The sequence below is a fragment of the Vipera berus genome, assembly GCF_964194415.1.
Source record: "Vipera berus genome assembly, chromosome: 3".
Lineage (NCBI taxonomy): Eukaryota > Metazoa > Chordata > Lepidosauria > Squamata > Viperidae > Vipera > Vipera berus.
Window position 1 is genome coordinate 195,508,736 of NC_138204.1, and position 23,915 is coordinate 195,532,650.

At 36.9% G+C, this 23,915-nt stretch overlaps 1 protein-coding gene across 2 annotated transcripts in view; it reads left to right on the forward strand.

Annotated features, from left to right (window-relative positions):
• The window catches only part of ZFPM2 (zinc finger protein, FOG family member 2), a gene marked incomplete at both ends in the record, with an annotated part of 365,245 nt that overhangs the window by 146,857 nt on the left and 194,473 nt on the right, over window positions 1–23,915 (forward strand). For both annotated transcript variants that reach the window (XM_081325400.1, XM_081325401.1), the window contains one exon: window positions 22,896–23,014. In XM_081325400.1, the coding sequence (XP_081181526.1) occupies window positions 22,896–23,014 (119 nt within the window). The remainder of the gene's footprint in view (window positions 1–22,895; window positions 23,015–23,915) is intronic.

Sequence of the window (23,915 nt, forward strand, 5' to 3'; positions counted from 1 at the left end):
TCATATTTTGGATCTTGAGTGTCAGAGAACATTACACATGCTGTGAGTAGGAAATAATTGTATTTATTTACTTGCAGGTTTTATATAGCTGTCCGCTTTGCAGAAGTGTCATTCAAGGTGGCATAAAACAAAACAGGATTAGAGTAAATTAACAAAGATATAGAAAACAAAGACACAGTCAGGACATAGCAACAAAGTTGGAGTATTTAATAGTTAAAAAAAATCATGAGGACTAGAAGCAAATGATGCTGCATAATACTGCCTATGTAAGTCTGAATATGGATCTCATATTCAGTTCAGAATTTTCTGCCTGCTATTCTCTACCAAAAAAGACAGTGGAAATTTGTCTTTTAAAATTTACCTATACATTAGATAATGCAAGTATATTTTCTGTGAACAGATTTGCTAATTTATTTGCAAATAAGTTATTTTCTTAAGGCTTGAACAATTTATTGGCAGTTTTGTCACACAGTTTTGAATGCATGAACAATATGTAAGACTCAGAGAGCATCAAGACATGAGCCTGAAGTATAATATGTTCTATATTAGGAGCTGCATTTGGAGTGCATGAATGGGGCAGAAGGGCCCAAATTTAGATACCAACTTTCTTACATACCAAGATAGGTATCTACCTATCTGGGCAATCATTTGACAGATAATTCTGTATACCAATTAACCATAGAACAATGATTTGTATCCAAGATAAAACAATATTATAATCAATTTCAGCATGACAACCTGCTGTTCCCTATACTTTCAGAGTTAATTTTCAGAGCTGCTTGATAGCAATCTTTTTTTTGTATGGGAGGAATGGAGTAAGTAATATTAGCTACACTATCATTATTCAAGAAAGTTTTTATCTTATCTTTGCAATTATGATCCAGAATGTGGTATCAACAGCTTTCTAAACATAGCATGCAGTACTTACTGTACATTATTTAATTGCACATTCAGGAGATAGTGCAGCAGTGTTAACATGATCTACTGTGTAATTACTATTGCTTACAATGAAATTATTCTGTAACTATCACCTAGTATATTATTTGTAGTAACTAAGAAATGATTCTATGATTACTATTTTGAGAGACTGTATTGATCTTTGAGCAGTGTGTACAATGAAGAATTTATAAAACTTGAAACATCAAGATAACATTCCTCTCAAAAAGCAAGACTTACATATTGCCAGTCAGACTTTGTGCCTTACATTACACTCTGCAGGAATTTACTGCCATGTTCAGTACTCCATATGTAAGAATGGGCAGGAATAAATCCATCAAACAGGCATATGTTTCTTAGTGATTTACTGATGTCTTTCCAGGTTCTCAAGTTAAAAAATTCCTTAAGTTGAATCTATTTATTTATTTAGTTTGATTTGTAGTCAAATAAGAAATAAATTTTGAGCAAAACCCATAAAATGAAATAAACTTTATTTAAGTATCTTGCACACTGCAAATGCATAACCCTAGATAGCTGATACAGTCATATCTATTGTTGCAGTGCCTGTTCTGTTTTTCCCTAGTTATTTTTGGACGTTCTTCCCTGAGTTGCTATTCTAACCACTTAGAGAAAAATATTTGGTAAATTAGAGTGGGAATTGAAAAGATTGTTCATGACAATTTTTGAGACTTTGTTTACTATGAAATATCATTTCAGATACCAAATTAAGGAAGCACTGTATTTTGGTGCCATTTTACTAATATTGCATTGATAAATTGCTGTATCTTAATGCTCTTTCAGTTTTGGTTTCATTCATTATTTCAATTTACCATTTATAGCAATAGTACTTATATATTTATATTTATATTTATTTGATTTATATACCGCCCTTCTCCCGAAGGACTCAGGGCGGTGTACAGGGCAATAAATATCAAAAATACAAGATATAAAAATTAAAAACAAATTAAACAATTGTGCCCGATACAATAAATTAGTTAAAATCAATAATTAAAACCAATAATTAAAACCCCAAACCCATCAGACCAGGCTGGCTTGTTCGAATAAATAAGTTTTTAGATCACGTCGGAAGGAGCGAAGGTCGGGAGCCATCCGGAGCTCAACCGGTAAACGGTTCCAAAGGTCTGGCGTGCCCACAGAGAACGCCCTCCCCCTGGGGGTCACCAGTCGACATTCTCTGACCGGTGGCACCCTGAGGAGGCCCTCTCTGTGGGAGTGCACCGGACAGGAGGGAAGTTGACACCGGCCGCAGGTGCTCCCATAGGTAATCCGGACCCATGCCATGTAGGGCTTTATAGGTTATCACCAGCACCTTGAATCTCACCTGGAGGGCAACTGGGAGCCAATGCAGCTCACGGAGCAGAGGTGTAACATGGGAGTATCGGGAAACCCCCAACACAACTTGCGCGGCTGCATTCTGCACCAGCTGAAGCCTCCAAGTGGTCCTTAAGGGCAGCCCCATGTACAGGGCATTGCAGTAGTCTAACCGAGAGGTCACGAGCGCATGAGTGACTGTACTCAAGGCATCCCGGTCCAGATAGGGCCGCAACTGGTGCACCAGGCGAACCTAGGCGAAGGCCCCCCTAGTCACAGTTTCTATATGATCTTCTAAGGAAAGCTGTGAATATAGGAGGACACCCAAGTTGCGAGCCCTATCTACGGGGGGTAATAACTCACCCCCCATAGTAAGAGGTGGAATAATCTGAATTTCCCGAGATGCCGGCACGCACAGCCACTCAGTCTTCTTCTTTTTTTTTATTTAAAAAGTTTTACAGTACATTTTAACTTTAATCCCCCCCTCCCCCACCCCTATCTAACCCTCCACAGCCACTCAGTCTTGTCAGGGTTGAGCCGAAGCCTGTTCCTCCCCATCCAGACCCGGACCGCCTCCAGGCAACGGGACATCACGTCAAGGGCATCACTGGGGTGGTTTGGGGTTGAAAACAAAAGCTGGGTATCATCAGCATACTGATGATAACCAACTCCAAAACCACGAATGATCTCACCCAGAGGCTTCATATAGATGTTGAACAGGAGAGGCGAGAGGACCGACCCCTGAGGAACTCCACAAGCGAGAGGCCTTGAGGTCGATCTCTGCCCCCCTGCCAACACCGACTGCGAACGTCCCAGAAGGTAGGAGGAGAACCACTGAAAAACAGTGCCTCCCACTCCCAACCCCCTGAGACGCCGCAGCAAGATACCATGGTCGATGGTATCAAAAGCCGCTGAGAGGTCTAATAGGACTAGGACAGAGGAACAACCCCTGTCCCGAGCCCGCCAGAGATCATTCACCAGAGCGACCAATGCCGTCTCCGTGCTGTTCCCGGGCCTGAAACCCGATTGGTACGGGTCCAGATAATCAGCTTCCTCCAGGAACAAAGGGGGCTGATGCGCCACCACGCTCTCAACAACCTTCGCAAGAAAGCGAAGGTTGGAGACCGGAGGAAAGTTGTTATAGGGTGACTGAGTGGCATAATGGATGTAAGATGAGAACTAGCCAGGGCTTTTTTTTGTCATAGAACGGAGTTCCAGCACCTTTGTAGGGGTAGGCAAGGCGGGTTTGTATGACGTGTGAATTCCGGCACCTTTTTCTTTTACAAAAAAAGCACTGGAACTATCTATACTTGAATGTTTAGTCTAAGCCATTAAATAGTGGGAATATAACTGGGAGGCAAGTGAATAGGCTAAAAGTACTAATGACTTACTCTGAATTGCCTTTTTTATATTAATTTCTACTTTGTTTTATACTACTCCCAAATCCTGAACTTGCCTTTTTCCAGAGAAAATGGCAAATAAAGGCAGCATTGCTTTGTGGTAGATCTATCTATAACATTATTGAGCTCCAAATTAGGGGAATGTAATATAAAAATGCAAGGGAATGCAGATTTTCCTAGAATACCATTATATTAATATTATAAGCCCACTGTTGCAAATGTAGCTTGATCTGAATGTGCTGTTTATTCCCAAAGTTGTTAATTCCTTTCTAAAGACCCAAAGTGTTTTCAGTTACAGATCTTAGAACATTTTGCCTATACCACAGGTCTGCAACCCGTGGCTCTGGAGCCACAGGCGGCTCTTTCAGCTGTCTCCTGCGGCTCCCAGTCCTCTGCCATGTGCAGTCCAAAAAAAAAAGTTCAACCAATCAATTCAAATATGCAGGGTAGGTGCATATCTTGCCTTGGCTACACTCTTCAGTCAAACCCTGTTCTGCGCATTCGCGCATGTACGCACATGTGCACACATTTTTTGCAGCTCCCATTTTTTTCCTTTTGTGAGGGAACCGGTTCCGAGTGGCTCTTTCACTGTTTCAGGTTGCTGACCCCTGGCCTATACTATCAGTTGATAATATGTCTTCATATTTCTGCTAAGCTTGTAAGCCGCCCTGAGTCTTCAGAAAAGGGCGGGATATAAATGGAATAATTAAAAAAAAGTTCATTATAGAGCTGTCATTGTTGTTGGCATTTTGCCACCTTTCCTAATGGAATAATATGCTTTATAGGAAAATGTATATCTGTGGGCTGATTAACATGGCAACACCATCTAATTTCTACCATCCAAATGCCCTCAGGCTTTGAGTTATGCTTCCCTTCCTTTAGAAAAGTGCAGTAACAGTGGATTGGCAGCAGTTAGTTTATATGGTGCCCAACCAGTGGCTACCACCTAAAGCAGATACATGCTGAGCTTCTCTCTTCCTGAACAGGATATTTCTTGAACAGGAATATCTCACTTACCATATTTGTAGATCAGATCTCTCTAGACCAGTGTTTCTTAGTCTGGGGAAGTTTAAGATATGTGTATTTCAATATCTTAAACTTGCTGAGATGGTTAAACACTGCTCTAGACACATATTGAATCCATTGTGCTATATATCCTAATTGTTGGTACATTTAAATAAAATCATCAAACTTCAACCATGACTTCAGTGTTTTACGATACAGAATCAGTCCTGAGGGTTTCACCTGGATTGGCATTTCAGTTGCCAGAAAAAAAATACAGATCTTTCTAGTATAGTTAAGATATTTTAGAGTTATTGTTAGATTTTATCAGAAGCAGTCCAGTAACACCTTTTCTGAGTATCTAATTTCATTAAAAGATTCAAACTTTTGTGGGCGCGCCTGACCTATGGAACCGTTTACCGGTTGAGCTCCGGATGGCTCCCGACCTTCGCTCCTTCCGACGCGACCTAAAAACACATCTGTTTAAGCAATCCGGTCTGGTCTGATGGGTTCTGTTGTAATTATTATTTTAAGGTAACTATCTTCTACATTTGGGCTAAATTAGGGTTTAATTTGTTTTCAATATCTGTATTTGTGCATTCTATTATTTATGTCACTGTTCACCGCCCTGAGTCCTTAGGGAGAAGGGCGGTATACAAATCAAATCAAATAAATAAATAAATAAATAAATAAATAAAATGTGTAAGAAAGGGTACTTCTAGATTCCTCTTGACTGACACAGCCTTCTTCCTTCAGTGTCTTAAATCCATCAGTCTTGTATAAAACAGATTGGCATTATAAATCAGAATAGAATTCAGACATGTATAAGTCCTATACACTACAGTATTTCTGTGGTTTTTGTTTAGTTCAGAACTGACAGCTTAATTGGGGGTTAGGTGCATAATTATTAGCCTGGAGATGTGTGAGAGACCTTGTCCTGTTGCCTAGAAACTCTGGCCTGAATAAGTATCAACTTTTTCCAAGGTTATAAAAACAGATCTCTCTCTGTGTTTTTATAGAAAGCTTCATTTTTGTTCTCTCTCTCTCTCTCTCTCTCTCTCTCTCTCTCTCTCTCTCTCTCTCTCTCTCTCTCTCTCTCTCTCTCTCTGTGTGTGTGTGTGTGTGGCATGCACTCATGCACCTTGGTATGCTTTAAAAGAAGTAACTTGTGGAGGTGGTTTTATAAATAGTGTATTTTGGTCACAGTGCCTTGATAATGGCACAAAAGAATAAATAATAACTCTTATTGAAGCACTTCATAGCATATTATTTTATTTTACTTTGCCCTGTGAACCGCCCTGAGTCCTCAGGGAGAAGGGCGGTATAGAAATATTATTAAATTAATTAAATTAAATTTGCTGTAGCCACAGTCATGTTTTTTCAGTCCTAGAGACTAAAGGCATACAGGTAGTCCTAATTTGTTAAGTGAGTTTTGCCCCTTTTTATGATCTTTCTTGCCACAATTGTTAAGTGAATCACTGCAGTTGTTAAATTAGTAACTTGATTGTTAAATGAATCTGGCTTCCCCATTGACTTTGCTTGTCAGAAGGTTGTAAAAGGGATCACATGATCCTGGGACATTGCAACCGTCATAAATATGAGTGAATTGCCAACTGTCTGAATTTTGACCACATGACCATGGAGATGCTGCAATGGTCGTAAGTGTGAAAAATGGTCATAAATCACGTTTTTCAGTGATGTTTTAACTTTGAATGGTCACTATTAATGAACTATTGTAAAGTTCAGGACTAACTGTATTTTCCCCATTAGACCCATCTTCTCCTGGCCAGATTGATGAAGGCCCTCTTTTTTGTGATACAATAATCACCTAATACATCAAGTTGTTGACATTAAACAAAACCTCTAATAGTTGTTATCCAGGAGAAAAAGTGTAAGAATTTGTTTTCATTCTCCTTTGGCCAAAAAATTAAATAAATTGGGAGGTAAAACATAAAATATTTTCCTTAACTTCTGACCTATGTTCACAGATCTGCTGTGTTACTTGGCACAACAAGTAATTCTTTTTGCTCAAATCTCTTGCCAATTTAAAGGCATGAAAAAATGCATACCTTTATCGTTTGCAAGACTATATTCAAATACTACAATTGCGACCAGATTTTTGTGATTGAGTATTTTATATTCAGTTATATAGAGCAGGGCTTTTCAACCAGTGGTACGGGTATCACCTGTGGTACATTGGCACCTGGCAGGTGGTACGTAGAAAAGTGGTAGCAGGGGAGGGGAATGAGCAGCACCGCACAAGTCTAAGCAAGAGTTGGCTGGCGCTGCAGGGCTGTCAGGGCTCAGCGGAAGCACCAGGATCAGTGCCAGGCTCCAGCTGGAGCTCAGCGCTGATCCTGACGCTTCTGCTGAGCCCCGAAAAAGTGCCGATCAGCTGAAATGTTGCAGCATCTCCAGGGTCTTGTGATTTACATTCACGCTTGGCAACTGATTCATATTTATGATGGTCACAGTGTCCCAGGGTCATGTGGAGTGACTAAAACCTGCTGCAACCACCCAGCAGAGGGGGGGGGGAATAAAAACCAAACACCCCCCCCACCCCACCCCTGCTGCCAATCCTCAACAGAAATGCTCACAACAATGAAAACCTCGTATAGGAGGAAGAACGCTGCCGGGCAGGCAGGCAGGTGTCTTGCTCGGCTGTGGCTTGGGGGGGGCTTGTTTCAGTGCCATTGTAACTTCGAACAGTCACTAAGCGAACTGTTGTAAGTCGAGGACTACCTATACTTCATCACTTTTTTGCTTTTTTTTGGGTCATCAAGTTTTTGACATCTTGCTAGGCAACTGGTGGTACTCGGATGTTGCCATATCCTAAAAGTGGTACAATGGGTGAAAAAGTTGAAAAGTCCTGATATAGAGGCAGTATGGTGTAGTAGTTAAGCTGCTGGACTTGAAACCTGAAGACCAAGAGTTTTGCTCCTCTCATACGAATGAAAATTATCTGACCCAGTTGCTCTTTCACAGTCCGCCCCACCGGTTGCAGGGAGAAAAGGTGGAAGCCTTAGGTACATTACCACAACTATTGAGTTGTACAAAATAATGGCAGGCTATCACTCTAATAATAATGATAATAATATTTCAGAATATTACAGAAACTGCACAGTATGGACGTTCAGGTGTTTCTTTTTATCTATCTTTTCAGTAGCCTCAGTACAAACAATTGGAAAACAGCACTGTCGATGAGAATTGTAAGGAGGAGGGAGGTTCTAGTATCTTACTTCCCACAAATCTTGTAGCTAAGAATTTTGTCTCTTTTCTGTGATAATAGGTGAGGAAATGGCAAACATGCCTGCACTGGGATCGCTTGGAAGAGAGGATAGCTTTAATCTTGCCTTCTCAGAATATTGATGCAAGAGTAGGTTGCACAAATCATTGAAAGAGACAAGGGATGTTTCATCTTGACCCAGGGTCAAAACTATCCTTGGTTACTGAGGGCAGTAGAGATCAGTGCAGCTCCATCCAGAAAGGCTACTCAGACCAGACCAGTATGTAGAGAGCGCCAGTTTGATGTAGTGGTTAAGGCACCAGGCTAGAAAGCAAAAGAGTTCAAGTCCTGCCTTATCCATGAGAGCCAGCTGGGTGACTTTGGGCCAGTCCTCTGTTTCACAACCCAACTTACTTCACAGGGTTGTTGTGGAGAAAATAGGAGGAGGAAGATGTGTTCAATATGTTCACTGACAGGATATAAATAACAAAATAAATGTAGTATTTTATTTAATGGCATAAAATAGTGCTTGCACAAATAAAACAAAAGGAACTGAAATGTTTAATTATCATATTTGGAGGGTTCTTTTGAGATAGGATCTATTATAATGTAGGTAAAAAGTGAGTAAGGCTCTGTCTTCTTGGAACTCTGCAATTCTGGGCACATGGTTTATTAATCTATTAGCTGTCTGCAAAATATAATAATAGGGAATTGCTTTATTATTTTGTAAGCTATGAACAAAGAGCGTGGAATGCATTAGTCAAGACCAAAGAATAGATCACAACGAAAGGTTAACTCAGAAATCAAGATTGAAGAACAGGCCAGAAGACAGATAGATTATAGATAAGCTATAGATAAACAGGGAGATATTTAGAACAAGAAAAATTATTTTTTTTTTTATTGAAGAGTTTTAAAATACAGTTTTCCTTTAAGAATCCCCCCTTCCCCCTCCCTCCTCCCCCCTCCCTACCTCCCCCCCTCCCCCCCTCCCCCCCCCGACTTCCCAGAGCTAAATACAAGGTATATATATAAAAAGCAATCATTAACAATCATATACTAACAATTATAAACTCTAAAATCCATCACTCTCTAGCTTATATAAGATGAAACAAATAATAATATTGAATATGTATAAAAAAAACTAAGATAATAAAAGAAAAAAAAAACAACGAAAGAAGACTTATTCAAATGCTACATAAAACTTCTTAACCCTATACTTGTTCTGGATAAAATCAATCCATTTTCTCCATTCCATAATATAGCGTTCTTGCGAATGATCTTTCAAATAGGCCGAAATCTTCGCCATCTCTGCCAGGTCGGAAACCTTTAAAGTCCACTCCTCTATGGTCGGCAGTTCCTCTTTCTTCCAGTATTGGCCTATCAAAAGTCTTGCCGCCGTAATTAAATTCAACATCAGCTTGGTGTCCACAACTGTGGCATCTGTAATTATTCCCAACAAAAAAAATTGCGGACAAAACTTTAACCTCTGTTTAAAAATCTTCTGCATATTCCACCAGACTTTTATCCAAAAAGCCTTAACCTTTTTACAAGTCCACCATATGTGAAAATATGTTGCATCTTCATCACCGCACCTCCAACATTTAGGCTGATAATTCGGATACATACTTGCAAGCTTTTTGGGATCTAAATGCCATCTATAAAACATTTTGTAAAAATTCTCTCTTAAATTTTGAGCTTGTGTGAATTTTACGTTCCTCACCCAAATCCTTTCCCACGTATCCATTGTGATGACTTCCTGAATATTTTGGGCCCATTTTATCATACAATCCTTAACAAGCTCTGTTTCTGAGTCATCATCATCATCATAAAATGGTACTGTTGTGACTCAGGGCCAGCCTGTGGGTCCGACAGCCGGCTCTGATGTATCCGATGACTCTGAGGGGGAGGAGGGAAACGAACCGGCTGATGATGGTTTGGAGGAGGGAAACGAACCGGCTGATGATGGTTTGGAGGCTTTGCAGAGTCCTCAGCCGGGGACCTCTTCTCAGCTGCGTGAGCCCGAGAGTGCGGAGGAAGATGACCCACAGCTGGCCCTGTTCAAGGACGCCCGACGCAGGAGGCAGTCAAGCAGGAACAAACAAAGAAAGGCTGCAGGACTCCTCGGGAGGAGGCACAGGGAGACCACGCCCTGAGCTCTCTATAAAAGGAGTGTTTGGGGAGGGGCTGGTTGCTGTAAGCAACTTTTCCGCTTGAGAAGACAAGCTCTAGTGTTTTTGTTAGCTGCGTAATTAAATCTTGGCAGAAGCCTTTTAGCCTTGGACGCTTTCCAGTCTCTTCTTTTTGAATAGGGGTTGCGAGAAGAGGGCTGGTTCAGAACAGGTACTACATCACATGAAGTATTAGTACCACTTTATAAAGCCTTAATAAGACCACACCTGGAACACCACATCCAGTCTTGGTCACCACATTACAAAAAAGATGTTAAGGCTGCAAAAAGTGCAAAGAAGAGCAACTTATTTACCAAAGCACCTGTAGGCAGGACAAGAAACAATGGATGGAAATTAAGCAAGGAGAGAAGCAACCTGGAATTAAGGAGAAACTTCCTATCAGTGAAAACAGTTAACCAGCGGAACAACTTGCCTTCAGATGTTAATGTTTTATGTACATTGTATCAGGTTGTTTATATATAATGATACTGTGATTTATGTATAATTATTTAAAAAGGTGACATCTTTATATTTTTGGATTAAGTTAAAAATTTCAGAATTACAGTATATAGAAAGTAAAAATCCACAGAAACTTGAAATTTGATGCAATTATAGCGTACTGAGTGTAAGAAAATATAGCATATTGTAAGCATGTGCTACCCTGGCCTCCATAATTAAGTCAAAAACAAAAGAAAACAGAAATCCTCACATTCTAGAGAAAATGGAACAAATCGGCCCTTTCTGTTAATAATAGTTGGAAACAAAAAAGCAAATCACTGCCTTCATTAGTTACCAAGTACAAATAACCAATATTTCAAAATGTAATAAAAAACTTTATTTGAAATCCTGATTCATTATAAAAGTTCCCAACTAATAGAAGGTTTAAGATGCCTTAATTTGTGTAAAGGCTAAAAATGAAATGGAAAGAGTGTATTATTTTTAAAACATATACAGAATTATTCTAGTTTTTAAGTCTGCGTACTCACACACAGATGCATTATTCATGCATACGTTCAAAAAAGAAGTTGACTCTTCTTTGATTTCCAAAGCATCTGACAAACCTATGTTATGGGCTTGAAATACCTTTGTATTTTTCAAAAGAGAATCTGTATTAAAAAGGATGTTAATCAGGGGTAACTTGTTAATGTGGCAAGAAAAAGAGCAATCCTCAGAATCTAGAAGGAGATGATCTTATCATTGGCGTAAGCTTGCTAAGCCTGGCATGTTCCTTATCATCTGTTGTGGGAATGGGGGAGGTGGAGGTTTAAAGCAGGTTTGGCAGGAGGAAAGCAGAAGTACTGCACCAACTAACACGTAACTGGGATAAAGTAACAACTCAGCCTGTTCTGTGAAGTGTCATAATATAACTGGGATGTTTTCCCGTCATTCTGATGTATTTCTGCAAAAGTGAAGTTCACATTAACTTTTTCAGAAGGAAGAGGAATAAGATTCCACTACATGCCAAAGTATATTTTTTAAAAAACGCCTCTGTTGCATATACTGAGTATATGGAACATCCCCACGACTATAAGCTGCTACACTTAAGACTTTTTAGTCTGGAAAGGAGACTAAAGAAGAACAAAGGGGAATATAATTGAGGTGTTCAGAGTTATATATGGTGTGGATACAGGAGGAGCTATTTTCTCCTTCCCAAATTATTTGAACCAAGGGCCACCCAATGAAATTTAATCCTGGAATAAACATGATCTTTGTTTTATACTATAGACAGACAATGAAACTTTGGAATTTGAGATGTGGTACTGGCTACCCATTTTTGTTTGAAACTAGAAACCAGTTGGCTGGCTTCAAAAAAGAGCTGGACCCTTTCATGGAAGTCATTGGGATTAATGGCTGTTAACCTTGTTGGCAGTGTAACTGACTCTGAAGGCCATTTCCGCGGCAACTACTGTAGTGATTTCTTTCTCTTTTTTTGTAGTTGGTTGGCCACCGTGAGAACAGCCTGCTGGACTAGGTAGACCAGGGGTCTGATCTACTGTATATTCTATGTACATTCGGACTAATGCATGTGTTGTGTGAAAAGATGTCTTTGAAAAGTATCCTAAAAAAAGTTAACAAATCTGGAATACTACAGCTTGCTTACTGACTGGGAATGTTTATAGGAAGTGTATGACTCTTAAGTTAAAATAATTCCACTAGCTATTGGTCCAGTTTTAGGAACAATTCAAGTTGTTGCTGTGATGTATTAAGCCCTGTTATCTGGCTATTAACTACCTGGGTACTAAACAGAGAAAACCTTCCCTTAAGTCTTTTCCCATCAGAAGCCTATTTGGTGGGAATATGAAAGCAGCCTTCTCATTGTCTCCCTAGGATTCATTTCAAGGCTTTTGAGACAAAAATATTTTATTTGGACAACTCATTAAAGTTCAAACAGGTTTTTGATTTGCTAAAATTAGAGGGATATTTAGTACTTGCATAATTTTTATACAGCTTTGGATTAGGGTTTAAATTATATATTTTATTTAATTTCTTATCTACTTTAGGTGATGTTTATTAGAGGATAGCATAGTGCAAAAAATATTTTGCAGCTAATTGAATGAAGATGCCACTGAACTTGTAATGTTCTATATACAATGCATATTGTTTTGCTACTGAGTAGAAATCTTCTCAAACAATGAAGAAGTTCAGGACAAAAAAATAGATAAAAGATGTCATTTGTAACTTCATAAAAATAATTTCATATTTGGGAAGTATTTATAGCCTTTTTCTGGCCTAGAGGCTCTAATAAAGGTTTGATTGATAGCCTTCTAATGGTATAGAAAAATGTCTATCAGAGGTTTTTTGGGAGTGGGAAGACTCATTAGATTAATTTGGTGATAACCTCACCCATATATAACTACATCCTACTGGTCAGTCTGCATATTATGCTAAGAACTTGGCAAATATAACTCACAAGCTTGCTAGGGACAATAAGAATAGACTCTGCTGCGTGTATTCATCTAGCCCAGCAGCTCCCAACCTTTTTTATGCTCTGCACCCCTAGAACACTTCTGATATATTCTCACACTCCTTACAAAACTTCAAAATAATGGCAACAAATTATGCATATACACTATAATTTTGAAAACCCAAGTTTTCACACCCCCTAGAATATTGTCTTGCACCCCTGGTTGGGAACCCCTGATCTAGCATATGTGTATTTTTTGTAACAATTCTCACAAGTTTTAAAAGAAGCAAGAATCTATGCGAGTCATTCAGGAAATGTAGAAATGGAAAATAAGATCAGATCTGAATTTCCTTTGATTACCACGTTTTTCCTTTTAAATTTATTTGTGGTTTATGCTACATGTAGGAATTAAATTCTCCCTAGAGATGGTCTGATGATTCTTCCACCTGTTTTGAGTGGAGATAATAATGGCTTGCCCTTCTTATATAGATTGTTCTCTCATAGCACAATCAACTTGTATTGTAAGGAAACAAATTCTTTTTCATTCCAACATGATTCATATGTAGAGTATGTTAATGATAACCAAGTTAATACAATAAGCTTTGCATAGTAGTCTTCAAGAAAATAACATTGCACTTGTTGCAAATAGTTGGAGAAAAGTGTGATCAATTTCATCCTGACATGATAGACATTAATTTAGACTTCTACTTAAGAATGTCATTGTTAATACAGCATATTTACAAGAAGAAAATGAAATACAATAAATGCTTTGATTAAAGTGGTTGATTGCTATAGATGTGGATCACCATTGCCTTTGATACAAAAAGAAGCTTTTTCTGAAATTAGTACTTCTGTTAAATCATCTGGATGAAATATCTCCCTTGCTGCATAATATTCCCTTGAAGTCTGAAACACATTACTTTAATATTTCAGGTTTCAATGTAATTATCCAAGTGGAAAAAAATTCTTTTAATATACATAGGAAATGTTATTTTCCTTTAAAAAGTTAGTTTGCAGCAGATGGATTTTTAAAATGTTTGAATAAACAGTGTTAATTCATAAAAGAGTTGGTTTGTCCTTCAGTATCTGATGTATTTCTCAATGAGAAAAAAATACCTACTTGTATTTTATAGTGAAGTATTACATAGTAAAGCATAATGCCTTGTCCTAAGCAGTTCCCATTTCTTCTTCATTATCAAAGAGCAAAGTTAAGGAAATTTAAGAAACAGGAATATACATTGTTTATGAATGAAGGCGGATATATTTGTCCTAGAGGTTTAGTCTTCCAAGCTTTTGGATCTCTGCTGGAGCTCATCCTCAGGGAACTTCAATCTAGCAGAGTATGTGCTTTTGACTATTCTGTGTGGTATTTATATGGTACCTGTTGTGTGTCGCTTTTAGATGTTGATTGGGGTGTTGATGGTTGGCTATTAAGTTGTTGGCTGCTGTTTCCTTGTGCTACTAACCCCTTTCCTTGGAAACAACAGCCAATTACACAATAGTCAGCCATCAACGTCCCAGTCAACATCTAAAAGAATATTTAATAGCTTCCAAAAATTTATATCTGTGTGTGATTTGGATAAAAGTTGCTGGCATCCTTGGATTTGTTTCTTTTTCCTCTTCCTCCTTTACTTACATAGGCTTAAAAAATGTACAATTTGAGTAAATGTATTGATACATAGCCATTTATATCTGATGACATAATTGCTTTGTTTAATGACTGTGGAAAATATTTGGCAGAAACTTTCTGTATGACAGATGTAAAATTTATGCTTTCTTAATTGATTATATATTATTATGAAAAATTATACACAAAGACTCCAATTTCAGTGTGTTGGAGATGACCAGGCTGAGCCTAAGGGAGGAGTCAAATGTATCATTAGTCTCAAGTCCCTTCATGACTAAAAAGATCTAAGTCCAGCCCTTCTTGAATTCCATTGATCTTATTTACCAATTTGCTTTGACCGTTTGTAGTTCAGATTTTCGTAGACAGCATTAGCATGCAATAAACTTGTAATCATTTGAACTTACTGATTTCTTGCATCTGATACAATGCCTTTTGAGTATAAGGTAATATTCTCAGTTATTCAGAAACAAGGCATGGAGGAAATTCAGGAAATCAGTAATTTCCTTAAGCATGATCAGCAGATAATGTAAACATAATTGTATCACGATAATATCTATTTAAGTATATTGTCATGTTATGTTTTATATTTTATTTTTTGTAAGCTGCCTAGAGTCTCTTTAGAGTCTGTGGGCTTAATAAATCTAATAAATTAACAATAAGATTAATAATTTTTTATATTACTGGATAGTCTATATAAGACTGCAGAAAGGCAGTCTTGCAAAAAAAAATGGCAACAAGCCTTGTGATTTTATTTGCCAGTTTGTGGTTTGTATTTCCTGTTGTAAATGCTGAACAAATCCTCTAAAGGGAAGCTTTTACTGTTTTTCCACCTCTGTTTTGTTATCTGTTTCAGCACAATTACACACTAATTTGGGCCTCTTTGTGTTTGGCTAATAGCATCTGATTCAGAGCTGTCACATAAGTATCTTCCCTCCATGAACTTCTGCTGTTCCCTGTCAGTGGCCTTAGCAGTTACCTATAGAGCACATTTTTCTTTGATCAGATATTCATCATGGGGAAATCACCAAGACGTTTTCAAGAGATGATGCCATCTGCTAAAGATACATGTAACTAAGATCACAATTATCAAAAGGGTAGGACTTTTTGTTCATTTGTTAGGATTTCTTATCCTTACAATAAATGTAGTTGTCAGCAGGGTAAGTTCAAGCAACGGATAAGGTCACAATTTCATTTAATGACAACTTCCTACAGAGTGAACTTATGAGGTTCGATTTATTAAAGAGTCAGGAGGGATAAGATCACTGAATGGCTAGCCTGATTTATCTGGGTATGAGTGCGGTATTTGAGGAGAGAATGCCGTATTTCAAGTTTATGCTCAGAACTGTAGTTTAACGTTGAGTACTATGGGGCAATGGAGAAACAGAATGAAGGTGGCAATTGCAAAGATATTTGAAGATAGAAACTAGTAAGGTAGGCTTGTAGAGCTGTTTCACAAGATACAACGTCAACTTTGAGGAAACTGTTCAGAAGCATGTATGGAGTAGATTTTTCTGTAGGAAAATTTATAAAATAAAATAAAAAATGACTAAAACTTTTAGCAATATATAAGAGCTTAGCAGAAGGAATTAATGGATACAAGGATTGAAATGCAATAAAGCATTGATCCTAAAATGTGTGAGATAATACATGGACCTTCAATCAATCAAATCTTCACAATGATCATAGACTAGTATAAGGAATGTGGGACATAAACAGTTATTATTCTTTTAAAAACTAAAAACATATTAAAACAAAAACTACATAATGTATAAGAAAAATCTAAAAATATCTATAGAGAGGGGAGAAAACATTAGATAAATAAAAAATAGTTAATATGTGGCTAATTAAATCTATCATAATACAAAGTACTCTTAACTAACAATTTAAATACTCATTGTGTTTGTGGCACAATCTAATGGATTTTAAGGGCTGCTGTGCAAAATCTGGCCAGACTGTATGTTGTAGCAGATTTACTGTCTGCAAGGTGACACATTCAATATAATTCCCATCACATGATGACTTGTGCTTCAAACTAGCCTTTATGAGTATTTAAATAGTTAAGAGTGTTTTGTTGTGTGATATATTTAGTTAGCCAAATATTAACTTCTGACAGGGGCTTTTTATGTTTAGTTAATGTTTCTAGACTTGTTTTTCACATTTATTTTTTATCTTTTTAAAATGTTTTTTCCTCTTTTTTAATTTTATGTAATTTTTTTTTAAAAAATTAAAGCTATTATTACATGGACCTTAAATCATCTGATGTTAAAAACCGGGTGCTCCAAATGAGTCTTCTTAAGAGGGAATTCTATGGAAAATGTTTTGCAGTTGAGAAGGTCCTGTGGTCACAAATGGATCCTTGTGGATAAGGGAGAAGACTCTATTTCAGGCATCTTGGCTCCAAGCTGTTTAAAACTGGGGAAAAAAATGAATTATATTGAGAATGGGCAGCATCCATGGAGGATAGCAGAGAATTGGAAGGATGTAATCTTTGATAGTCACTAAGTTTGGACTAAATGAGGATTCTAAATTATCCGTACATTTATTCATTCAATTTTTGGGGCTTTCCATTTCAAACATGTAATTCTGGATGGCTAACAGCAATATTTTCCTCTGTCATATTACAATAATTCAAATCACTTGAGTATTATTCATTGATGACTTATTAAAACATCTTTCCTTTCATTGAACATTGAAAACTGAGTATTTTCAAAGTTATGTTTGTGTACTGGATGTCTAATTCCCATTTCAATTTATATAGCAATTTTAAGCAAGGGAGAAAAACAGAAATAATTGATAAGTATTTCCTTGGCCTTAATACCAAAAACTTGTAGGCCAGTTTTTTTATTTATTATTTCTTCAGAACTTATATTTCAGTCTAGTTTATTAATACATTTACAAACTGAAGGTCAAGAAATTTTTATCCAGAAAATTTTGCTCACGTTAGCCATCAACTATTTTTATAATCATTATGCATTATGTTGTGAAAGAAGTGATAAATATGTTTTGCTAATTCTTATTTATATACCATAAACACACAGGAAGAAATTGCCACAATTGAAACCTCGCTTTCTAGTCTTACTAAGGTGTGGGTGATTATCTTAAAAGCCATGGGATGTTTTGTAGCAGAGCTAGTGAACCATGACTTGAGGCTTTTTTTACAGTGTACCTATCATAAGTCTTTGAGTAATCACAGACTTTAAAAGTATGCTATATCAACAAGATAAGACAAACCGCCCATAGCACTAGCAGTATTATCTTTCCTAAAAATTGATTAGTGCATACTATGGGGCACACATATTTGCACAAACATATTCAGCAAGTGAGAAATGGGCAAGATCTTCATGAAATGCATATGGGGAAAGGAAAATTCCTGCTGTGCTGTCTTTTGTCTATAATGAACACCCATGATCCATTTTTCTATTTAATTGTCAAACAATTGAGCAGCCTAATCCTGTTCATGTTTAATCAAAGGTCTATATATTTTAGTGTGATTTATTCCCCAGTGAATGTCTTGCATGTACTAGTGAACGTATTTAGACATCAGAGTGATATCTCAATTACGGTATATTTCCTGCAGTATATATTAACCGTGCATTGAAGCACTCTAGTAATGCGCAGTAGAGATAGCAAAAGTGGCAATGTGGTTAGATAAAAGTATATGGAATAAATAAAAAGCATCTTTTTTTCTTTGCAAATATTCTCCAGAAAAAAACCCTCTGTAACCTGCCTATTCTTAAAAATAGTGTGTAACTTAAGTTGTAGTTTTTATCAATATTAATCATAGTTCTCCTTTGGCCAGATTAGCTATGTGGTTGATCTATTTATGGAATGACTATGTAAATTGTGGGCAGTCATTATTTTTCTTTATATTATTTTGAAGGCAATTTGTTCCATTGTAAATAAGAATATTTTTTAAAAATGCAATGCAAAAATATTGATTTCTAGAAAACATGAATTTCTTCTTTCATATACTTGCTCTTATTGAAGCAATGTCTTGCACCTTTAAGACAAACATGTACATTACTGTCTCTTGTGCCAAAACATATGATTGTTTTTGCTGTATCAGAGTAACACAGTTAAGACTCTTATTAGAAACTGTAATGTGATGTTGTTCATTTTTTTAGCTTTCAGTGAAGATGTATGGCTAAGTTTCAGAGTGATTCAGAATAGAATTATCACAAAGTCATGCAAGTTAAAATGAAGAACCATATAAAACTGGAACCACAAAAGAAAAAAAAATGCAACCAAGAAACAATGAGAAAGGAAGACATTTCTAGTAAATGAAGAAAAGCTACGGGGAGAAACTGGAACTGTAAAAAGAAAGAGTAGAATTAGAAACAATCCAGAAATGATGAAGTATAAAATAAGTATAGAACAGAACAAAGAAATATAAATATATAAAGCTATAAAATTGGAAGTAGAATTAGAAATAGCAAGCTGCAAATTTCTTCCTTTTCATAATAGAGCCTTTCTTGTTTAGTTTCATTAATTAGCTGTGTTTTTTGACAGTACACCATTCCCTTTCCCACTGCATATTTTGTCATGTCTTAGGGAATGTCTGCATGAAACCCTATAGATAGAACATGGAAAGAAAAAGACGTTGTTAGCATTGCTCCATCTACGAGATATTTACTACAAACAAGCAAATACCAAACGGCATGAAAATGCCTTTGAAGCCAGCTGATTTCCTGCAGAAAGAGAAAGTAGAATTAGAGAAAACTTTTGTCAATTTTATTCTAATTTATTTGTCTAAATTACTGTATGCAGGTGAAGAGTTGAAAGCATCTGCAAAAATTAAAATATTTCATATCAATTCTGGCAGAATAGTACTGTTTTGTCTAGTTAGATGCAAAAAGAACCTGAGTGATTTCTATGAAGGGGATGCTTTGAAGCTGCCAAGTTCCCTTTTAAGGACCCAGGAACAGTAGACTATGTCATTCCAGGAAGTATTCCCAGTGGGAATACAGGCCATCCATAAACTTTGAAGAGTTTTATAATAACAAAAATAAGTTGTTTGTGTTTTTGAATGCACTATATCTAAGCTAGAAATGAAATAAGCACAGCAGCAAAATACAGATATTGTAGATTTATTGATTTAGCATATGGTGATGATACATTAGTCAAGAGACTACAGTGTTAATAAAGAGTAGTTGTTTGGCTGCCTAAGATTGCTAGTCCGTTCGGTTCATACTGACGCACTATCCAGAAGTGCACCACAGGGGGCGAACTAGCTCTGCACTCAGAATAGCTAATGTTATCCAGGGCTTTTTTCCTCCACTGATGTCACCTCGTATTTGGGAGTCACACTTGGGCAGGTTTGGCACCGGTTGGGTTCAGATATTGTAGAAACACTCAGCTTTGGACATGATTCTTAAGTAGCATGAAACAGTGTTTCTCAACTTCAGCAACTTTTAAGACATGTGGACTTCAATTCCCAGAATTCCTCTGCCAGCAGAATTCCCCAGCTAATCCCTAGCCAACTTCTGGGAGTTAAAGTCCATAGATCTTAAACTTGCTGAGGTTGAGGAACACTGGCATTAAATCCTTGTGCAGAAGGTCTCCCTTGTCTTCACTGAACTGCTTGGATTGTTTTATTTTTGAGAGGGGATGTTGACCATTTACATGAGATAAAGATGTTCAATTTTTATTGTGCAAATTTGACATTCCTCTAAACATTCTGATATCTACTTACTGTTTCAGGGTGGATTTATTTGAGCTACAACCCTTTGTCATTCATCACCAGTTTACAAAAGAACGGGTATATGTTTACTTCCAGTTGTGCTACGGATGTGGGCTTGCCTGACTGTGATTGCGTTTTCTAACATTGTGATTACAGTTCTTCTTAGATGTATTCAGTCCAAAGTTATCCAGTTTTGCTCCTACTGTTATGGTCCAAAGGGATTCCATTTAGGCTTATCAGTCTGATTAATTTGAGAGACATTATAATGTCAAATAATAATTGTAGCAATTATTTGAATTCAACTAAATAAAAAAATATTTTCATGTACAGCTTTCCAATATGTTCACCATTTCTTAACTGCAAACGTGGATGGAAATTGCTCAGAACTTACATTATCTAAATAACAACATAAATTCATTATTTATATTTGAAATATGTCGATACATTATTCCATCTAAAACAATGAAATAGGAAGCTATTGTGTATGGAGATCAATTTGCTAATAACATTGAATGAGGAAAAGAAAATGTCTTACTGGCTGCTTTTTGCAATTTTGCATTTTGTATAAGCAATCTTTTAAGTTCTTCTATTAAGAAGTTTTGCTATTTGAAAAGAATAGCATTGTCCTATGCAACTGGGGATTTTGGTAGATGTTTGGTTATCATTGAATAATCTGCCCTAACTTTGTCATTCTTAATCCATTAAAAGCCAGGCCTGTTTGTAAATCCACAGGTATAGATAAGGAGTCACTGTTTGACTGAGTCTGAACCCTTTTCAGATGAAAAATGTCAGTGGCAGAAAGAGAGACTGAATTATTTTTAAAAGGGTTTTCAAAGATTCTCATGATTTCTCTGCTATCAGTTAAATTTGACATGTCCATAGACATGCTTCCTTTTTAATGGTTAAAAGCAGGCAAAACTGCCAGTTTCCATGTTTATCTAAAACAAAAGCCAAAACATTCTGTATGTGTTAATGTACACATATTTCTCCATAGATTGAACAGAAAAAGGGAGACTTTTCAAAAATTACCCGTCAGCCGCCAATGAAAAAGTACGGTCCTTTTTGCTATTTTGCAAGGACACTGGTATTAGGGGAGAAGAAAGAACACCATTTCAGTGATGGCAAAGTAGGAATAGAAGGTAGTCAGTCTAAATTTCAGAACATTGTTATGTGTTTCTTTGCACGTAAAAACATAATAATACATTAAATATCATCACGTACAGAAATGCATATGCCAGTTGTATAAGTGCTCACAAAAAAATGTATACATAAGGAGAATCTTACATGAGAATATATACAAAGGCTATCTTTCTTTTTCTCAGATTTGTAGATTGTTGCAGAAATGAAATGAAAGAGACTTACTATCAGGATGGTTGTACAAAAGAAAATGGACAGATTTGCCATCCAACATCTAGGTCACAGTTGGCTTCTATCCAATTAACTGATTAATTGAGAGCAATATAGCAAGATATGACTCAAACCAAAAGGAAAGAAAAGTTCTGCTGTGCAGAATTGACAGGCAATGAAAATTCAAATAGAGTGTTGAAAGATGAGAAGTGAGAAAACAGGATTGCATCATTCTGCAGTTATTTAACAAACTGTGGCAGCTGATAAATATGTTAGAGCAGTGTTTCTCAACCTTGAGAGCTTGCCGATGGATGGACTTCAACTCCCAGAATTCTCCAGCCAGCCATACTAGCTGGGGAATTCTGGGAGTTGAAGTCCACTCATCTTCAAGCTCCCAAGATTGAGGAAAACTGTGTTAAAGACTTATGCAGCAGAAAAACACTATCTAAACAGAAGATGCAAGTCTTGATTCATGAGATTGGGTCAGGAAAATTATATCAGAAAGGGAAGGGTAAATCAGTCCTAAGAAGAAGGCAATGGCAAACAAATGCCAAAAATGTTGCCAAGAAAACTGCTTGGACTTGTCTGACTGAAAAGTATCCCCCCCCAAAAAAAAAGGAAAGAAGGAAACCCACCAACTTAGTATCAACTTTTAATATTTGATAGTACATAAGTAAAATTGAATACTAGCTGTTCCTCAATCTTTGGATGGGTTTTTTTTGGTGACATGAGTAATGAGCTTTAGATCATTATATATAGCACCCTTCTGTTAGGGTTTCAGCCAGTACCTTTATGACAAGCATAGTATATTGTCATATATAGTATATTCTTAATTTACAAATAGTTACATAAAATGCAGTGAGACTAAATACTAGGAATATGGTACATTCAATCAACAGAAATTTACACAGTGAGAATAACTGTAAGGAGGGAAAATATTTGTATTTTCTGAATGACTCAAGATCATTAACTTTGCAAGCAAGAATAAACAGTGATAATCCAATCTTTACCCCATTCGTATGTGAGTTGATATCATAGATTTCTGTACATGTTTGTGACATTGACCCACAGAAAGATGGAGTGGGGCTTGGGACCCATGCATTATGCATTGTCTACCATCTTGTTTTGGATTAGTCCCCATGGAAATGACACTGTATATGTGATTTTAATGAAAAAAAAATTGCCTAAATGTTGGCTGGTTAATAAACGTAACAATGGAGAGATTGCTGTGGGCTAGTGTGGTAAACTCTTTTTATTTTCTTTGCTTCTCAGGGGAATTGGAGATGTTCCAGAGGGATGGAGAACGCAAGATCCAGAGTCGGCAACAGCTTCCGGTGGGAACAACATGGGGGCCCTTTGCTGGAAAAATGGACTTGAATAACAACACACTGGTATGTTAAGAAGCACAGCACCAAATATTGGAGCTTTGTTTGTTCTTTTTTAAGCTCTCTCATTTATTAGCATAAATAACTAATGGCATTTGGCCCACTTTCTCTTAGTCTTTAGAAAAATACTAAAGGCAATGTTCTTTCGGTCTGCTTTTAATTGTTGATGGATATTAGCAATTGTAATGAATTTGTTAGCAATTGTTTTGAATTTCAATCTGTGTTTTTAATGTCTTATACATGGCTGTTGTTTTTAAATTTTGCTAACTTCCTTGAATGTTTGCTAGAATACAAAAGCAAATTTTGGTTAAACAAATAAGTATAAATATTCCTTAATTTACCACCACTATTGGGACCAGAACTTCTAAGTGAAGAGGTTGTAAGTGAGTCAGATCCAATTTTATGACCTTTTTGCTATGGCTGATAAGCGAATCACCTGGTTGTTAAGTGAACCTGGCTTCCCCCATTGACGTTGCTTATCAGAAACCACTTGGGAAGATGGTGATCATGGGATCTCAGGACACTGCATCAGTTGTAAATACATGCCAGTTGTCAGGTGTTCTAATTTTGATCACATGACCATGGGATGCTGTGATGGCGATAAGTGGGAGGACATGCAATTCACATTTTAACACAGACAGATGTTAAACAAATGTATGTACTTTAAGGAAAGAGTAATGATTGTAGGTAAGCTTAAAGTACCAACCTGTTTTAGATGAGGCTGTACTTACCTTGAAATGCCAGTTCGTATCTTGTGAGTCTTTGTGGTCCCAGGTATATTATTAGAAGCTTAAGCATAAGATGCTTAGTTTTCATAGCTTCTACTGGAACTTCATCTTATTTCTACATTCCTATTCCTACATTTCAATGCTAGATTCAATGCTGCTGCTAGAATTTTTGGGCAAAG